At 36.1% G+C, this 19,732-nt stretch overlaps 1 protein-coding gene across 1 annotated transcript in view; it reads left to right on the top strand.

The window, feature by feature from the left end:
* Positions 1-3,339: 3,339 nt before the first annotated feature.
* The window catches only part of LOC124631053, a 97,541-nt gene continuing 81,148 nt past the window's right edge, over positions 3,340-19,732 (top strand). Inside the window, exons 1-7 of the mRNA XM_047165175.1 lie at positions 3,340-3,528; positions 18,285-18,346; positions 18,465-18,666; positions 18,754-18,858; positions 18,941-19,057; positions 19,182-19,313; positions 19,407-19,522. Coding sequence (XP_047021131.1) covers positions 18,290-18,346; positions 18,465-18,666; positions 18,754-18,858; positions 18,941-19,057; positions 19,182-19,313; positions 19,407-19,522 — 729 coding nt within the window. The 5' untranslated portion in view covers positions 3,340-3,528; positions 18,285-18,289. The remainder of the gene's footprint in view (positions 3,529-18,284; positions 18,347-18,464; positions 18,667-18,753; positions 18,859-18,940; positions 19,058-19,181; positions 19,314-19,406; positions 19,523-19,732) is intronic.

Genomic DNA, 19,732 nt, shown 5'->3' with positions numbered 1-19,732 from the left:
CATTCAGTATTATTTAGGCGAACAGTTGAGAGTTTAGAACTATTATCGCGATATTGAAGATCTGCGATGTACTCGATCTCGTGTTCGAAGAGACCTCCCGTTTGATATAGAATCACGAATTGCATGTTACATACGGAGGTAACTTCATAAATCAATAGTATCTGTGTTCCGCGATAGATGACCTCCTCAATAAGGGATATTTATTCAAATATTAAATAAATACATCTATCGAACGATACGCTATTGTTCTAGATATAAACAATTTTCCAGTTCAGTACTACAAAAATAGTATAGTATTGAATAGTAGTTTTTTTACAAAGTACCAACATTTTTAATTAACACATCTACATCATTAATACATCTAGTATATTGAAATATATAAGTTTTAGCCATATAAGATTAGCATTATAATTGCACTAGAATTTTGATGTATGCAAATGCAAGTTACACAACTGTATCTGAATGGATTTAGAATAAGTCTTACAAAATACTGTTACTGCTAAAAACTCAGTTGAGAATAATTTCTATGCTGTTCTAAATTGATAGATAAGTAATCTATTTCATTTATAAGCGAAGACATTTCACTGACTGCTGAATATATTTCATGAGTGTGATCAGAAATATCTCTGTCATCTGAACACCTTTGGCAGTCGCTACGGGTAGTCAGCAGCCAGTCTTACCAAAGGGTATCAGGTCGCCCGGGTAACTGGGTTGAGGAGGTCAGATAGGCAGTCGCTCCTTGTAAAACACTTGTACTCGGCTGAATCCGGTTAGACTGGAAGCCGAGCCCAACATAGTTGGGAAAAAGGTTCGGGAGATGATGATTCTTTTCCTGAAAAAAAGAGCAGTGAGGGATCCCGCATTTTTTAACCTGAGATGAGATCAGTAAAGCATGAGGTAAGCGTGGTCGTGGTTGAGCTGATGATGACAGCAGTGACTGAGCGTTTGTGCTGATGCTTGTTTTTACAAATTATCGCATATTGATTTTATGCAATTTCAAGTCTGAAATATTTGATTATTAGTTCACAAATGTTCATATCACTAGCCATTTCGTAAATATACTAAACTTATCATTCAGATACCTATTTCATCTACATCATCCTACATTTCAGCAGTTAAACAGAATTATTTAAAATTAATTTACATAGAACAAAGGAATATTTAGTAAGTTATACTCATATAAAATTAATGAAAAAACGTTATTACACTGTATTAACGTCAAAAGGAAATATTCAGTAAGTGCTATTAAAACTTAAAGCTGTAAAACAAGAAAGCTTTACAAACTGGTTACAAGAGAATCATGGGTTATTTATAAATATTACATCTGATTCAAGATTTGTATTGGACGACGACATTTGATGTTATTATTCTATGCTTTTATAATGTATAGGTATGATATTCAGAGAACGAAGCATTAATAACGGACTTTTTGCAAAAATATTTTATTGAAATCTACCACGATATAAAATAAAAAGGCTATTTATTTATACCGACTTCATTTCCAAATGTCAAGATTAAATTAATGCTTACGCCTGGTTTTTCTTCTAAAGAAACAAAAACATTTCTCATTCAACAACTAGTGTAATAAATCTAAATCACATTAATTCCAGGCAATCATAATGTAAATGAACCAAGTACAATCGACCATCTGAAATTCAGACAATATTTTATCATCACACACATTGGGTTGCACATTGTCCGTATGTGTGCAGTGTAGGTATTACCTAATAATATTTAAATAGAATTTTAACAATAATTACTAACGTGTTCCTCGTATTATGACGTCAATGTGCTTCAAAACTTCCCCAAAGACGAGGAAAATGCATTTTAGAGAACACGAAAAACATCGAAATATGAGTGTAGCCGCGCGTTGATGTCTAATATATGGGTCACGAGAAATGCGCTACAAAACCATAGCATGCTCAATGATTACGCTCGGTACTGTTACGAGTGCCACACAAAAATGATTTAAACATGAAATTATCGTAACAGCACCAACTAGCTCATCAGATAATACTACTACGGTTATCCTATAATTTAAGAATTATATTTTACGACTTTACGTTGTAATATTTTGCCACAGACATCGTTATAAGAGGTAAATTGTTTTATAATATAAATATAGCAATCATGGTTCGCTTGTTTTGTGTTTAATTGAAAAGAAGCTCCTGCCTCACAATTAGCTGGCGATGGCCATCAACTTCATAACTAGTAGGTAGGTACATAGAGTTATAGGGCTAACACTGAACTAAACTTTTTTTTACTGTTGTGATTTTTTTTTGGATCACAGTCTGAGTGTAAAATTAATTTACTAAATAAGGATATACATACATCATATGATTGCAGCAATCCACGCAAAAGTGAAAACAGCCGGCAGGCACCGAGCCGCGATCTGCACTTCATGTTTTTGTTTTAATGTAATGACATATTACAGACGCTTACGTTATTTTGTATTCAATTTTGCTTTTATCGACTGCCTTTGAATAACATCACCAGAGGCGTATTCTCCGGACAATCGAATTGTACAGCCATTACTGCGATTGTGTTTTTCAATGGACCTATAAAAATAGATGTAATTGGTGATGAGAAAAAAACGAAGATCGCTTATTGAGCCCCGCGCCGCGCGCCGCCGTCGCGAGGATGTTAATAGCCACACAGAAGCCACGCTTTTTATATCCCATAGATAGCCCTAGCAGGAATGTGTGCCGTGATTGAATTTGTACACATTTTACTCAAAGCCGCTAAGGGCCCCGTACTGTGTGGAGTTAATGGTCTGAGGTGAACTGCTTTATGATTATTGGAATCACATAATGAAAAACTTATGATCATCATAGATTGATAGTAAGGCTCTTATTCCAAAAGAAAAGATATTGAGTTCTTTCTATAAACTGAATTCGAATTGCATACAAAAAGCTCTGGAAATTAAGTCAAAATCGTTACTATGCCCTTGTATTCTAATCGTCGACCTTTCTGGCGGAGGGCTACATGGGTGCCTGTGTCTTTTTGCAATAGTGGGCGAACGGGTTTGGTGCTCGCTTTATCGCCCTTGCAGCCTTAGTATACGGTGTAGATAGAGCAGGGCTGCAAAAGCTCGGCCACTGGGAACGCGTTCCGGAGTAAGGTTGCAGCGGCGCGGGGCGGGCGAGGGGAGCGGGGCGCGGGGCGGGGGAGCCGCGCAACCTGCGCGCCCGCCGCAGCCTGCGACTTCGCGTTCAGTCATTGTCCGACCAACATCTCGGTCGTACGTTGTAACATCGACCGGCGTTGTCGCTACTTCATTAGTCGTACGAGTGCCCGTTAAACGAACGGTTAACTCCGACCCTTGGAGTGTAGGTGTAGTGCTAAGTGATGGTGTGTTTTTAGCTGTACAACATAAAAGTGTATCGCTAATAAGTATTGCTGTCTCTGCTGTGTGGCGAGTTCCACGGAGTTGCCTAACGGCTGTGCGCCTGCGAGGGAAGGCGATCGCTTCACCGGGAGGAATGAGCCCCGTACACCACAGCTCCCGCACTCACCGATGATCTCAAGGTTGGTCTCATCTCCCGGACACTCACACGGCGCCGGCGCATCCTGCACTGTCGCAAGCATTTCGCACGACTCGGCTCGACCCCGCGACCGCTCGCATTCTACACTCTACTCTGATCTCATTCCAATAACTTAACATTCATTTTAGCGCGCTCGAGTTCACCTCTGTGAAACGTTCACTTGCCTACTTCAGCTATGTATATTGTTCATAGTTTATATAATTAACTAGGAACTCACTGGTCTTTTTTCCCCTCATTAAAATGTTGAAAGACTAATTGGCTAGAATAACTTTTCTTTGATAAATAACTAAAATGCTAACGCGGTGTCCTGCGTGAGCGACGAACGCGACGCGACGCGACGCAACACGACGCGACGTAATGCGACGCGATGCTATACGCGACAGATGTCCTACGTGATTTTGGTCATTACTTCTCAAATCATGGAGAAGTTGTGTTACAATTTTGCTTGAAAGTTCATATTTAAAGTACAGACAGCAACAATCTTCCAACTTGTTTGTACTAATAAACGATTTCTTTAATATTTATGTTTTTTTTGTCCCACAACAATCAACGCTTCTGAATAGTTCGCGGTGTCGCGTCTGGTCGCCCTCAAAACAAGTACGCGTTACGTCGCGTCTCGCCGCAGACTGTCACATAGGCCGCATGTAGGGAATTCCTTTGAGTTGATCGCGTTCGTCGCGTTCGCAGCGTCGCGTCGCGTCGCGTTCGTCGCTCACGCAGGACACCGCGTAACACTACAACATTTATCAATAACACAACCCAATTTGAAACATACTAAATCAGCCATAACTATGCTATTCTCCTAAATAACAAATTCGAGTCCGCAAAACTTGTTATATTTTCCTCAAAGTCGAAGGAATTCGATGTAAATGTCTTCACAACTCGTTCTAGGAACAGCCGTAACGACGACTTCTCATTAATATTTAAATGACATGCTGAGGGATCATAAAAGCTTTAAAAAGGGGTTGTTATGTAAAAGCATTCTGCATCGGAACTTATTGGTGACGGCAACGATTGCAAAACGAGATAGTTTCACTGCAATACGCGTTATTGCTCTTACGTGGACACCATGTACAACTGCACAGGGTTACCAAACTCGCAAAATTGACAAGAAAAATGGAGTCTTATAAGAAAAGGGCGGGATGAGCATTTATTTATGTTTAGTGTTGTCATCATCCATCCCTTTTATAAAAAATCCAAAATCAAAACTTCTTCCACATACTGTTTTATGGCCAGCCCTATTATATATTTAGGAGGTTGTTTTGTTACTATTATAAGGACAAGCTTAACTGTGTCCTAAGAAAGCAAGTAAAACAGCAATACCTAGATAGTGAAAATCAGATTGCCACATGAGCGTGTATTGGCAAGCGTTAGAGGCCTCGGAATGAAGTGATGTCAATAATGATCCTTAACAAAAGGACTTAAGATTCATAATGACTCATGGAAAAACCCATCAGAAATCTATTCACTTTAATTCTATTTCATGACACGTAAATTTTCCTACATGGTGCGTAAGCATGCTTTCAAGGAAATTTTATGAATGCATGTATGCAATAATCGGAATTTACGATAAACTAGGTCCCAGCTATCATTTGAACATCTTTGGCAGAAGCCAGAAAGCCTGAAAAGCGGACCAGTCTTACCAAGGGTTGCCCGGGTGACTAGGTTGTGGAGGTCAGATAGGCAGTCGCTCCTTATAAGATACTGGTACTCAGCTGCATTCGGTTATACTAGCTTTCCCAACTATGTTTGATTGATAGGCTAGATAAGGATACGCAATAACCGTTTTACATTTTTATAATTTACTTTTAATCAAGCATGAATCTAAGAAAACTTGCGTCCAGATTGTATTTCTTTGTTAAGCGGAGAAAATTGTATGTAATAAACAAGAAAATGTCAATTTTCCTTGAATGGACGGGGAGATCAATGGCCGGAGTCTGTACGACAATGAGCCTTTGTACGACACTGGGACAGTAAATAGGTTGGTAATTATGATGATGACAAGAAATTTGAACTGAGTGAGTCACCAGGGGCAACACCCTAATAACGAAATTTCGCAAAAATATATTTCTAAACAGCTGTTAGGTGCAGTTACTTTGTGTTGGTGGTGTATGGTCAAGTTGAAGCATTACTTCTATAGCGTCTAAGAAATCAATTACTCCATAGAATAAATTGATTGATTGATGGCTAAGCCTCTATTAAAGTTCGCTTTGTACCGGTATTATGTAAAGATACCACTTTCTTTTATATTGAACTTGTAACTACTGGCAGTGAAAGTCCTGTCAAGAAGCTTCCAAGAGTTTTTGCGCGGTGATCTGACGAGCTGACAAAAACAGAACCAATAAGTATAATTGCTAGGTATTATTTAATGCGAAATAAAATGTATTCGTATGAAGCAATGATCTTGTATATGTTATTAATACGTAACAATTAGTATAAATCACCATTTTGAATTGATATTTGCATTATAAATCACTGTTTTACGTAGCAAGCGAGCCCTAAGTAAGATTGCCTTGTAGGGACTGTTGAGCTGTTTTCATTCTACACAGCATCCGGTACCGCCGCATTACGGTGATGCAATCGATTGATATAATACCAAACTGGATTACTACGACTACTTAGCCCACTATGTTTTAATTAGAAAAACCCGGTTTAAGCCAGCTAAGTAAAATACGACATAATTTTTTATACTAATTACTATATTAATTTATTTTTTATGTATGTTCTTGTGTATACTGCCGTGCTACCGAAAAAGGGCCCAACTAACATTTTTTGTCAAAATGAGTTATATACATATTCGGAATCAGGAACAAAAGGCCTATCTGCCTGATTTTTTGTGGATTTTTAGCTGCAAAATAAACAGAGATAGCATAAGCTTTAAGGGCACAACTACATCACTTTTTAAGTTTTATTACAATAAAAAGGCATATTGTATGATGTGACTTTTATTTTACCTTTTTACTATCGATATATTTAATGGAACGAACATTTTGGCAATTAATGTAGAAAGAAAAGTCACAACTGGCAGTTATGCCCTTTCTATTTACCCCTACGCTAATAAATGTTATATAAAAAAGGCACATCGGCGTTATGAATTCATTCTAATATTTTCTGCACCTATATATTCATTTTAAAAAATTACAATGAAAAGACACAATTAAGAAAATATGCCTTTTCATCATAAATTTTACTAAAAATTTAACATTGATTTGATTTATATGTGCCTTTTCAACTAAATATTGCTCCTTTCTTGTTATTTTTTATGTTAAGTTAAAAAGAATTATGCTAATTATTAAATATATCCATTTAAATTAAAATATAATATTGCTATCGTTGTGTACATACCAAAAAAACACAATTTTTTACATTTTAACAATTTCGAAAAACACATTTTAAACGTGTTTTTTTTAACAAAATTCAAAAAATATTTTAAACTCGATTTTCTCAACATTTGTAAAATGTTAGTTGTGCCTTTCTTAATAACGACGGCAGTATATAACTTGGATGAGAATACAAATATTTTGTACTAGACTTTGGTGAGGTCTGTGTTTTCGTAGGCGTGATGAAGATTCACTTCTTATTTAAATCCACGTGGGAGTCATGATTCGCGTATGTTCATGGTTCATTAATTTCAGTTAAAAGATCGTGTCAGGTTCTACAGCAATTCACGGGCAAAACCGGACTTCCTCTCAAATCCACCAGTTAGCAAATATTTGTGAAGTTAGAGTTTTAATGAGTACTTTCTGAAATAGGGGTCATTGGTAAGCGATATGGCACTTTCACTAGCGAATTGATCTGGAGTGCATATACATGCGTGTATTTTTTTAAATATTTTCTCATATGCTAACTTTAACTAGCCAATAAGACATTAGATTTGGTAATTAAATCTGTGTGACACAAATGACGTGATCGCTGTGTTCGTCAGCCTTGGTCATAGCTTACCATATATGAATATTTAAACAACAATGCAACGTTTTAGGTACGTTTTCTCCTCTTTACGTCGCCATTGCCTATTCAGTTATTGTACATGACATGTTTGGAAACGATTACTTATGTGAGGACATTTTTTGCATTGTTACAAGACAACTATAGACTCAAGAGTGTACAGTTGCCATGGGGATGGATATACTTAAATAGACTAGGCTGGCTTGCGTGCAAACTTCTTTATGACTTTTTTGCAGCTTCACGCCAATACATGCTGGCTTTAATTGGTTGGTTCGAATTCGAACTACGAGTCTACTCGCACAAATCTATAACGAACTCCTTAGATATATTTTCTTGCCATGGCTACACGGTTTGCGGCCAATTATTTGATTCCTTCCTTTAATTTAACTATTGTTTCACACTCAGGCCCAATCATCTACAAGGTTATCGTGAATCGTTCTTCATCACATCACAGCTTGTAAAAAATTGTAATAACAATCAGTAAACCAACATGGTAAATGAATCGGTATGACGAGTATATAGAGTCATAAAACATCTTATAGGTACGTTGTAAAAGTTGAAAATGATCGAAAGTTGTTAATCTGGATGTTTACATGCGTTTTTTCTTAATGCTCGTGCTGTGCTTATACTGCTCCCTTTTTTACTTATTTCAGTGTATATAAGATGTAATGTCACGTATTTCGCTTGTCTGCAATAATGTTAAGTTTACACTTCAACCGAAATCTGAATTGTTCTGAGACAAAGTTTTGATTACACAATTTAACAATTTAGTAGAATAAATTAGTAATAAACGTCTAATTAGTTGCTCAGATGTATGAGACGATAACTAGTGTTACAAGTCAATGCTAAAGTCGTTATTATAAAAATAAAACTACTGAAGCAACTGGTAGCGCTATCGCAGTTTCCATTTATTCTGATTAGTGGCGTAATCACCAACCAATTAATTTTGCTACTAGTGCACATTTATCTTGGAAATAAAAAAGTAGGTATTACTTCGGCTTTTAAATACATATTTAGCTTCAAGAACTTAATCACAATCGTGAACTTAATTTAAGACATTTGTTTGAAGAACCTCATTCGTATATAGGTACGAATTGGATTACTAGATAGAGATTTTGATAAATACCTATAATTTCAATTCATGCTGTACCCGTTTTGCTTTTTGTATAATTTATAAAGTTTATTTGTAGATTATGGATTGGATGACTAATGTTTTTATGTAGGTTTAAAAATGGCAGAAGAGAGTCGAGACAAATAGAGGACCTCATGTGGCCTTTACAGGAGATGGATGATCAATTATCATATCTACACGATATTCAAAATCTACAACTGAAAGTTATTGACAACTGTAAGCAATAACAAATCTGGGTTCATAGCTGTTTAAATTCATATAAGAAGTAGGCAGCAAGTACACAAAGCAATTAAGTATAATGTCTACAGTACAGTGAAAAAAACAGTAGCCAGTTACTTGGCTAATAAAAATAATTAAATTCATAATGGTTGCAGTTCATTAGCCCTCGGCCTATTGCATGGATTACTCGCGTGGGTTATTGTTGAGAAGGATAGTGAGAACAGCAACAAAGGCTCAGCACGAGTAGACGAGGTTGCACCCGACCGTAGCGCCTCCTTCAAGGCCCCTTTGTTCTTAATGCAATATGTTCCCACCGAGCGGTAATTGTAATCAGCAGCAGATCAAGACGTTTTTTATTCCACGTTTCGAAATAGATACCACTTATTTTGCTATGTTAGTTGTATTGTTAATCCGTTAATCTCGCCTTGTTAATAGGTACCAAGCATTTTTTAAATGTTCTCAATAATAACATAGAATACTAACATAATTTTAACAATTCCTTAAATTTTTTGCTATATCTATAACTGGATATTTTTTACACAGAAGACGCACGCAAACGTATTTTTATTACTTGATTATTTGTAGTTATGCTAGCGTAGTCAATGTTATCGTATTTGGTTAGAAAACGATATTTATTCTATAATTAATGATCAGGTAACTTCCCTGTCTGAAAGTGAAATAAATACGCTATATTTGCACAACTGAACTATATAAACAATATTAATATAAATAACGAGGTCGTTACTCAGTTCTTAATTTAATTATTCATACGATTTCGTAAGAATAAAGAACAAAGTTACGAAAAACATTGAGGGTTAACAATACCTGTGCCTTAATGATTGAATAATGTTATTCGATAGAGAGCTGCGTCGGTATTGTACGCAGCAGGTGGGGCGCCGCATTAGATGCGCGGGCGCAGTGCGCACCTGTCGCCGTTCGCCGCCCCTGGTCGCCCGAGCGGCGACATTGGCCCGTTATGTCATTCCGTAATACAACTATAATGTACGGTCCTAAGTCATCCCATATTCTCACGCAACAACACATCAATATCCCATTGCCTGTGAGAAACTGTGTATCTACCAGCCCATTAACTTAGTACGTACCTACCACATCGGCTGAGAATTCTTTCTTCATGCATTCCTGCTATCTTTGACATCTGCATTGCATTAAGTGCGCAATATTTTATGATTGTTTTGTTTTCTCTTACATTATACAGCAGCATTTAGTTCTGAGCGTATCTCTGTTTGGCATATTTATATGAACGATGTTTTTTTTTTGTTTTTTAAAGTCATTATTTTGATGAGTGTAGATGCAGGTGGCACCAATACCATGGGCATTTTACGTGAATTGTGCTATTAGAAAAGCAGCACATTTAATAAAAAAATGCCTTATTTTTATTATATTGTGATACGTGAAAATTTACATTTATTTGTCTGATCTAGATACACAACAACTTTGAATTTGTTTCGTAATGGTTAGCAAAATGTTTTCGACGAATTCGTTAACTTTCAAACTAGTTTTTCAAGGACCAAAGGTGTGCAAAATGCGTATTATGTATTAAAAATATAATTTTGATTACACTGGTTTCTCACTGGTACAATCAATGACACTCTAGTCATATTCTGCTCTACGTTGATCAATCCATAAAACAGACTAAGTTATTGTTTACCTAATATAACAATTATTATAAGCACCGATAGACAGATTATAAGCTTTTAATTTTTTTCCATCTTTTGTCCTCTCGTTTCGTACAAGATAAAGTCTTTCAATGCTAGGTACTTATACAAGTTTTACGATCTCAAATGCGAGTACTCTATATTTTACGAAAGGAACTGATCAAGAGCCCTTTGACGAGTGTTCAGTTCGGTTATCGAGCCTTTTTCTAGTCAAAATCCATTTTTTTTCTAGTCATTAATCGGTACATTTCTTAGGATCACTCATTACAATAAAATGTATCTGTTAGAATAGAAACATTATTTTAGATGGCAAAACTTGTTAAGCTGTTGGGAATGTTTGACTAAGACCATAAGAACATTATTTATATATACATATAGGCACTAATGAGTAGACGGACCAGAACATAATACCTATAAAAAATAGAAGTATAGGTACGTAAGAAAATAATATCGAAAATCATTGTAATTGGTTTTAAGGCCAGAGCAAGGGCATATGAAAGGAAAGAGATTTGATAACTGCGCCATTTGCTACTTGCTATAACTTTGCAAATGTTCTAGTTAGTATATTTTGTGACAACATTTTATTAGGGTGATCTACGTAAAATAACCTCAAATAAAACAGGAGACGGGTGCTTATACTGTAGTGGCGTTTCCTCGAAATTGTCTTCTCTATAATCAGACCATGTGCCATTGTTTTAGTTTTTTCAGACCTACACCAGACCCATACTTACATAATTCGTGTTTAGTTATCGTCGAAATGCCTACGACTTATCTAAGTTCCCATTGTGGTTCCCATCATCAGAAACTGACTTGGTTGTAATGGAAACATCTCGGATTTACCTGCATAATAATTTAAAATAATCATCATCCTGCCTTTACTAATTTTTATTTGACGTCGGCGCAGCATGTCCTCTCCTGCCATACTTTTCTATCTGCCGTCATGTCACTAGTAATATTGTTTCTAGCCATATAAACGGCAATCTATTCATCATGTTTTGTTCTTCCTCATGCCCAATATCTTCCTCACCACATGATTCTCAGTCTTCGGCATCACATGCCCATACCGTGACAGCCGGTTTTCACATTGTTTTTTGGTTACCTGTGCCACCTTCAAACCTCGTCTCTAAACATTCCTTTGCTATTTGTCATGTAACTCCAATAATAGTAAATTAAAAAGCTTTTCATAACTTTTGTCAAAGGATTCTATATTATATCCAGGAGTTATTATTTATCTTGATGTAGACGTTACATCTTCATTGTTCTTGGCAGTTACCAATGTTACAGCTGATACGGGGCTAGCTTGTGCAAACATCATAATAAATTATGTAAATGATAACAATGATAGGTACTTTACTAACTAGGTGCTGAATGTCTGAATCATCAATAATGGCTGTATATATTAATATGTTAGAAGAGTTATGAAAATTATTTTTAACGTGTAGGTATGCCGTCAATGCCGTTATTAGATAATCGTAGCCATTTCCGTATACGTACTTAAGTTATAATCTTATTGAAATTGTATTTATTATTTTATGTGACATAACATAACAATCCTCAAATAAGAACACGATTTGTATCTACTTACGAATTTCAAAATAATAATCTTGGCGACCACGACCAAAGTACTTTTGTTATAAACATAGATATAATATAAACACTTAAACATTCTATTCGTGTTTATTGGTAGTTATTATATAAATAAAATCTAAGTGAAGTGCTGTCTCATGTTGGATTAATTCAACAAGAAACAAGTTCAAGATGTGGAGTGTGCTCTGCGGTACAACGCGGCGCTCGAAGCGGTCGCTCCACTTGTTCGTCCCTCGGGCTCCGTCACCGAGCCTCGTTTAGTATTCCTGACGCGGAGCGCATCGCGCGCCGGTCGCCGGCCGCCGCCGTCCGCCGTCACCGGAACTTGGTCTCTGCCTAACCGCTCTTTCTCCTTTTATAGATACTATCGATACATGTAGTGCCGTCACCTCAAATAATGTCGCCGCAATAACCAACTTTGTGTACCAATAAGAGAGGAAAATTAATTATCTTAAAAGTCTTAATCCATAATCGATAATATTAAAATAGCGAAAATTTGTATGTTGGTTTCTTCTTCAGGCAGAAACTATGATGAACCTTGGGTATAATATAGAGAATTAATAACAATCAGAATAATATTTAGGCTACTTTTTATCCGGTTGCAGAATGAACCTCCTTCCCTAATTGGACGCTTCTGAAATCGAGGGGACGCTTCTAAAAAGCTAGTTCCTATTCATAATAATGTGATGGAAATGAGTAACAAAACAATTTAATTTACGGAGTAGCGACACGCTACATTTAACCCGAGTGTTAGTTTTGGCGACACAATGCCAAATATTTACATTTCTGGTCTGACCCGGATCCGGGTTGTCAAATGTCCTCCGAATCTACCTATATAAAAATTATTACTAGACTAACAAGACAGTGAGTAAATAGACTGGTATATAGAATATGCTAAATATGTACATGCCTCTATGAGTAACGAATAATGAGTGACGTGAATGTGGGGCCAATAACAATGTACCTACCTATTATATACTTAGATACAATTCCGCTAGTGCTGTTGAGACAGATGGATTGTACCGCTAGTGTTACTACTGGTACCGTTCGCAATGATACGCGCGCGATCCAATCGATTATTATCGATAATACCAATGCAATTTTGTGCTGAGCTATCAAGATCTAAGCAGAGCACATTCACTGCAACTTGGCGAAGTTGTCTTGCTCTTACAAGGTGGCGCTTGTGCTTACATACTCGCGCGTTTCATCTGCAATTCTGCACGAACGTTCTTGATCACGTCTCTGTAAGTAAGGATGATTGCTTAGGGTTCAAAGAACACTTATGTTTTTGACCTCCCTTTTATGACTTACGTAGAACATAATTATTTCAATTAAAACAGATAAAAAAGCTAACTTGAATTATTTATTCTTATACATAGTTTTTACACTCCAAGTTAAATCATACTTGTGGTTTATTATTCAATTCGAAATTCAAAATAGCTCTAGATAGGTATATTCTGTTTTTGGCCTTATACATTTTTGTTGAAACTGTTACGTCACTCGAATTGTTTTATTGAACAAAAACTCAAATGGAGAGTGGAGTAATGTAAACTCATTGGCCGCAATTTAGTCGAGAAAGTACGAATACTTACTTAATTACTGGGAAATAATATAATGGTGGCGTGAATTCTGTGAGAAACGGAACACAGGCATCTCAGCCATGTATCATCTTAGATACCTTAGTTAAAGTACCGTGAGTCATTTCTGGGAAAATCTCAATAGCAGAATCACTCAACTGAAATTGTACGTGGAACAAAAAAACGATCAGGTTTTGAATTAAACATCAATTGTTATAATGTATTGGGTTTTTATATTGATTAAAGGTAAAATTAAAAAGGTATTGTAATAGACATCGAGTTTTTAAATCAACTTAAAAATAACTAGGTATGCCGTTCTCAGATGGACTGGTGTATATGTACTATTAAATCTAAAAGAAATACTCCACAAAATATGAAAATTCTGTTTATAACATGAACCTACAATAAATAACTTGGGCAGTAGGTAGGTGCTTTACTGAAAATAGCTCGTAGATAACGTTTAAGCGGTTACAGTAGGTTGACATTCAGTTCAGTATTGATGGACAAAGTTGGCAAGTAACATCTGGAATCAGATAAAGAATTGTTTGTGAGGAGAGAAACTGCGTCAGGCATTGTTCGTTGTCAGCCCACTTTCAGTACGAGTGAAGTACGCAGCGAGCGCCACGTGAAAGTGAATGGCGCAAGTGAACCCGCGCGCGCTCGCGGACGCATTTTACACCCGATTTGATACCACATTCGTACACGCGAACCCACGGCGGCTAACAACTCCGTTCATGACGTAAGGCTTAACATACGCCTATGGCGTCGAACGTGGTAACGATATTGGTTGACTACTTGTTTCACTTTCGTTAACAATGGTAACAAGGACTGATAAGTAAATTCACATATGTAGAAACGGATAGTAACATTCTTTATTCTAAACAACACGCACTAAAACCTTGCTTCAAAAGAATCCATGTAGTCATATTGGTCCTTGTCTTACAACACAACTTGTCACAACTTAGTCAGTCTCATAAAAACAGCCTGTAAAGTTATACTTGAACACAGACTATTAAAATGCATCGGTTACATCACCATTGCTTATCGTTAAACTAAAAGGACACCTACATAGAGTAGAATTGCATAATTGCAAGTACATATACTGGTTTTAGGGTTACCTACCGATGCGGAAAATAGGTAGAGTAACCTTTTTTCATTTTATTTAACCATTTGACTTGTTACTGTGGAAGAACAGTAATGAACTATTTGTAGTTATTACCACCATCAACTGTTTAGCGTTTTCCGAAATATATGGGGGTTGGATTCGACTCTCGGTTTTAAGTTGTCTCGGGTTGCTCTGTTCGACTGGCATTATCAACGAGTTCTGAATGCAATATTCTTGCAGCTATTCATGTTTGTAGTATCCACATTTTCTCAGTGTACATCCAGATAAAAGTAAATTGTAATATAAATAAACCTTATAATTCTCATAAAGTTATCGAAAGACTGAATTTCTATATTATTTTCTCAAAATGACAGCAAACTGTAAATAATATATTTTCTTACGCATCTTAAATACATCGCTATAAGTTAATGTTTTTATATCTTAGTGTTTGAGAGTTCAAGGATATTCAAATTAAAGATGACATCATGGTCTTTTAAAAGTATTACAGATTTCAATTTAAAATAATATTATGCGAATGCATTTACTAAGAAATACATTATATGTCTGTTACCGGCAATCTGTGGGATAAAATGATAAAATATTTTTTTTAAATTAATTTGCTTCTAATGTTTGGTTTATTTTGATAAAAAATTATCTTGCGCGATTGTACATACCTCTCAAACGATGAAATAACAATGATCTAACACCTATGGATTTTCCTAAAACTACATTTTACTTTATGTGTGCGTTTGTCACGAGTGGCTTAAGATGTCAAGGGTAACGATATTTGAAAACAACATTAGGTGTAGTATTTCAGTGCGTCTGGCCTTTAGTATATAGTAATCATTTGTAAGTAATTTGTGACACTATCCAACTAACCTTGTCATAATTCCTTTTGTTTAGGTACGCAGATACCCTTGTCGTTAACCAATCGTATAATAAGCTTTATGATAATTTAATAATACTTTAACAATGGCGTCTATACGAATTTATATTTATTGCATTAGCTAATCTTAATAAAGTATTCTGTAATATAATATAAGATGTATAAATGTAATGAAAACTATTGTAGATAATATGTTGCGCTGAGCAATCAATTTTATGTTTTTAGGCATTAAGTAAAAAGGACTATATTACGGGCCGCAGCTTTTTATACCTGCTTAGATTAACGATCGTACATGGAATAACTAATTTAATTATCTGCATTTTGCATGTTTCATTATCGATTGCTTGAATGAATGTTTTAAAAACCAACGAAGTTCGCAGCTCTACGAAGCGTTTACTTAGCGGTAGTATCAAGGTATCGCCTACTTAAAGCCTACGTAATTATGAAGCATTACCACCTACTCTGAATTTACATCCGCTACTTAGTATCTGACTTCACGTACTTTACTACTATACTTTACTTTTTGTCTGTACTTTTTGTCACTTGACGAGAATACTTCGTTTACCACTCACCGATGACGATATCATGACGTTAACATATATTCAGTTCGTGCCTAAAGCGTTCACTTTCAAAGTAGAATTTATTGTTTTTATCACAAAGTACAAATAGTAATGCGCATGTAAACGACGGGTGCAGCGGCTGTGACAACTAGCACAACGACATTTGCGGTGAGCTCTGCGCTTAGGTGCAGTGCAAACGCACTCGTAAATCAGCATGCAACCAGTTAAACACGCAAAATCATTGTCCCTAACCCCAATTTATTCATATTAAATACAATGTATTGACTGAACTAGGTACTTTAAGTTTGTCAATGCAGTTTGAACTAGGTAAACGACAATATGCCGCTCACACAGTTATATGACCTCGTGCAGCAGCCTTCGCCTTTGTCGTGGGTGTAATTATAAACGAAAACTTATTTGAAGCTATTTTTACTCTTTTAATTGCAATCTGAGATAAACATTCTGGACACCGGGATAAATCTTTAAGGGTTACAAACTCATATTCGTATTATGGCTAAGTCAACCTTAGCCACCATAAAAAGAATAAGGTGAAAGTTGACAGGTACATGTATTTTACAACTGTGTTAACCTCCAAAAACAAAGATACAGCGTGTTATTGAGGTTCTAGCCTTTTGTTTAAAAAAGTGTGATTTTAATAACCTTTACGTCGCGTCAGTATGAAATAAAACAGCACTAAACTTGTCAACATTGAGTGCGTTTTCTTGCAAACAGGTTTATTGAGTTGAGTGTCGAACATTGAAACGGTTAACGTGAATGACGATCTGTTGTCAGCTGAAACGTGTAAAGTTAATAATCTTTTATAAATGACTTAAAAAAAATAGGAGGTTCGACTGATAAATAGAATTGCGTAGTTAAAGCACAATCTTATCAAATGTGCGAAATCGTGATTACCAAAGAGAATAACTACTAATTCACCAAAGAGAATGTAATCTACTTCGTTTTAATACTGACCAGCGTTACCAAAAAGGGAGAGCTACGAAAAAAATATGGTATCCAATACCATTTCACAAAAAAAAAAACAAAATACGCTCGGCGGGAATAACATTTTGCAGATAATACACGTACGTATTGAGTGAAATCTTTCTACCTTTTATTTCGTACAGAAATTCGGAAGGTAGCTATACCTTGCTAGATTGACAGAAAATAAGAAATAATAATTTCGAGTCGATAACATACCTATATCCGGAAAATTCTGACTGCCGAGTACCTATTTTGTTAAATTTCAATCCTGCTGACAAACAAATCGCAGTTTTGTAGCTATATTTGTCACTGTAGCGAACTTCACTGTCATCGTCTATTACCTTCTGTTTGAAACGAGGATAGAAACCTGTGCAGGGTGCACAACCTTTTTGGTGATCCTTCTATAACTAGAAAAATAAATTGGCAGTACATTCAAAAGAGGTCATAAATGTTTCCTCTTTATTATGGTACTAGCTTCCGCCAGCGGCTTCGCCCGCGTGGTGTGGTGGTGATAAAAAGAGTAGCCTATGTGTTAATCCAGGGCATCACCTATCTACATACCAAATTTCAACCAAATCGGTCCAACCGTTTTTGCCTGATTGAATAACAAACATACATCCATACATTTTTACAAACTTTCACATTTTTAAGTAAGATATAAGTAGGATAAGTAGGAAGTAGGATATAAGTAGGATTAATATAGGAAAGGGGAAATATTTTTTACTCGTAAAGGCTCCGAAACTACTAAACCGACCTGAAATATAAATTTCACTGTTAAGAAACTTAACTTTGCCCGAGTGACATAGGCTTATACACAAACTCGACTGAAACTGCGGGAAACCGCTAGTTCAGAAAAAACATCCAATAAAAAACAACATGCTTCCCAAAACACGATGTAATGCAACCGAGTTTTGTTCTACCGAAAAAAGTTGTGAGATCCATACAATATCAAGTTGATTATTAATTTATTCAGTCCTTAAAAATAGTAATTCGTCTTGCAGTTAATTTAATACAATAATATTTATTTAATTTATGAATATTATGATTAATTTATCATTTCTTTTGTTACAGAGACAATGTTTATAGATACCTTACCGCTCGTGGTTTGGACGCTCTTAGTCACAACGACAAATGTGAGTAATAGAATATAATTATTTTTAATTAATTATTAACTTTAGTTGTATCAGTATTTGTAGCCTGATGGCCTGTCGCATTGATTTATTGTCGAAGTATGTAATCTGTCTTTCACAGGTAGCGACACAAAGCCAATATGGAATAGGCTTAGGAATAAAACGAGAAGTATTTTTCTTAAATTTAGAAGACGGCTATTTTGGCTGTCAAGTAAACGAATCGACACAAATATTACAATTATATGAATTATCAAAATTATGCGACGGTGTCAAGGATTGCTATAAGGGATCCGACGAACTCGTGAAAGAGTTAAAATGTACAGGTACGTGCACCAACTGTTTATTATTATTCATCAGCAGTTAACAAAGACCAACTTGTTGTTCTCACCAAATATCACTTAATGTTTTAGATGATTGTACCAAAGAAGATGGCGCCCAGTGTATAAATGGTCGTTGTCTAAACGGGGTGTGCCATTGTAATGATGGTTTCGGCGGCTGTAACTGTCAGGAACCAGGTATTTAATTTTACACATTAATATGCATTACGCATGTATAGGTTGTGAACATGTTATTCACTTTTGCATTGTTTACTTTTAGATGTAAATGAATGCAAAGACAGACCATGCGATGTTTTTGCACACTGTACCAACACGGTTGGTAGTTTCCAATGTTCGTGTTTCCCAGGCTACGAAGGCGACGGTTTCACTTGCAAAGGTAACGTTATGAAGTATTTATTTCATCTATATAAACTTTGGTATAAAGTAAAAGTATTAGGTATACTAGTTAACGCCGTTTGTTAGCCACAGTTTGGTAAAATACTGATGAGGCGTCTTTGCAGATATAAATGAGTGTGAGGATCCGGCAGTAGCGTCGCGATGCGTTGCAAACGCTGAGTGCTGTAACCTGCCAGCTCATTTTATTTGCAAGTGTAATCGAGGTTTCGAGGGCGACGGCGAAGAAGAGTGTAGAGGTATAAAATTACTCTTTTTATCTGGAATGTACTTATGCATTCAATATGGTAACCTTTTTGCATCGGAATGATTAACTATTTTGGACGTTACAGACATTGATGAATGTCGCCGACCTGGTGCTTGTGGAGTAAATGCTGTGTGTCAGAACTATCCCGGAAACTATACATGCGCATGTCAGACTGGTTACACTGGAAATGCTTTCGACGGCGTGAGTGAATTAAATCCATATACCTATAGGAGTAAAGCTGACATTGCAGGCCCTTAAGCTATAGAACGTGGTTTAGGCCAGTATAAAAACATTTTATTCATTATTAGTGGAGAAGGGCGGTCTTTTTGGGGCTGTCATTTGTAGGTAAATTTGACTTTCGAAAAGTGTTGATTTTCAACCTACTTAGTATGAATGACTTTTTATCTTATT

Source organism: Helicoverpa zea, chromosome 6 (assembly GCF_022581195.2).
Source record: "Helicoverpa zea isolate HzStark_Cry1AcR chromosome 6, ilHelZeax1.1, whole genome shotgun sequence".
Taxonomy (NCBI): domain Eukaryota; kingdom Metazoa; phylum Arthropoda; class Insecta; order Lepidoptera; family Noctuidae; genus Helicoverpa; species Helicoverpa zea.
Note: the sequence above shows the minus strand (reverse complement) of the source record. Positions and strands in the feature narration are given on the sequence as shown.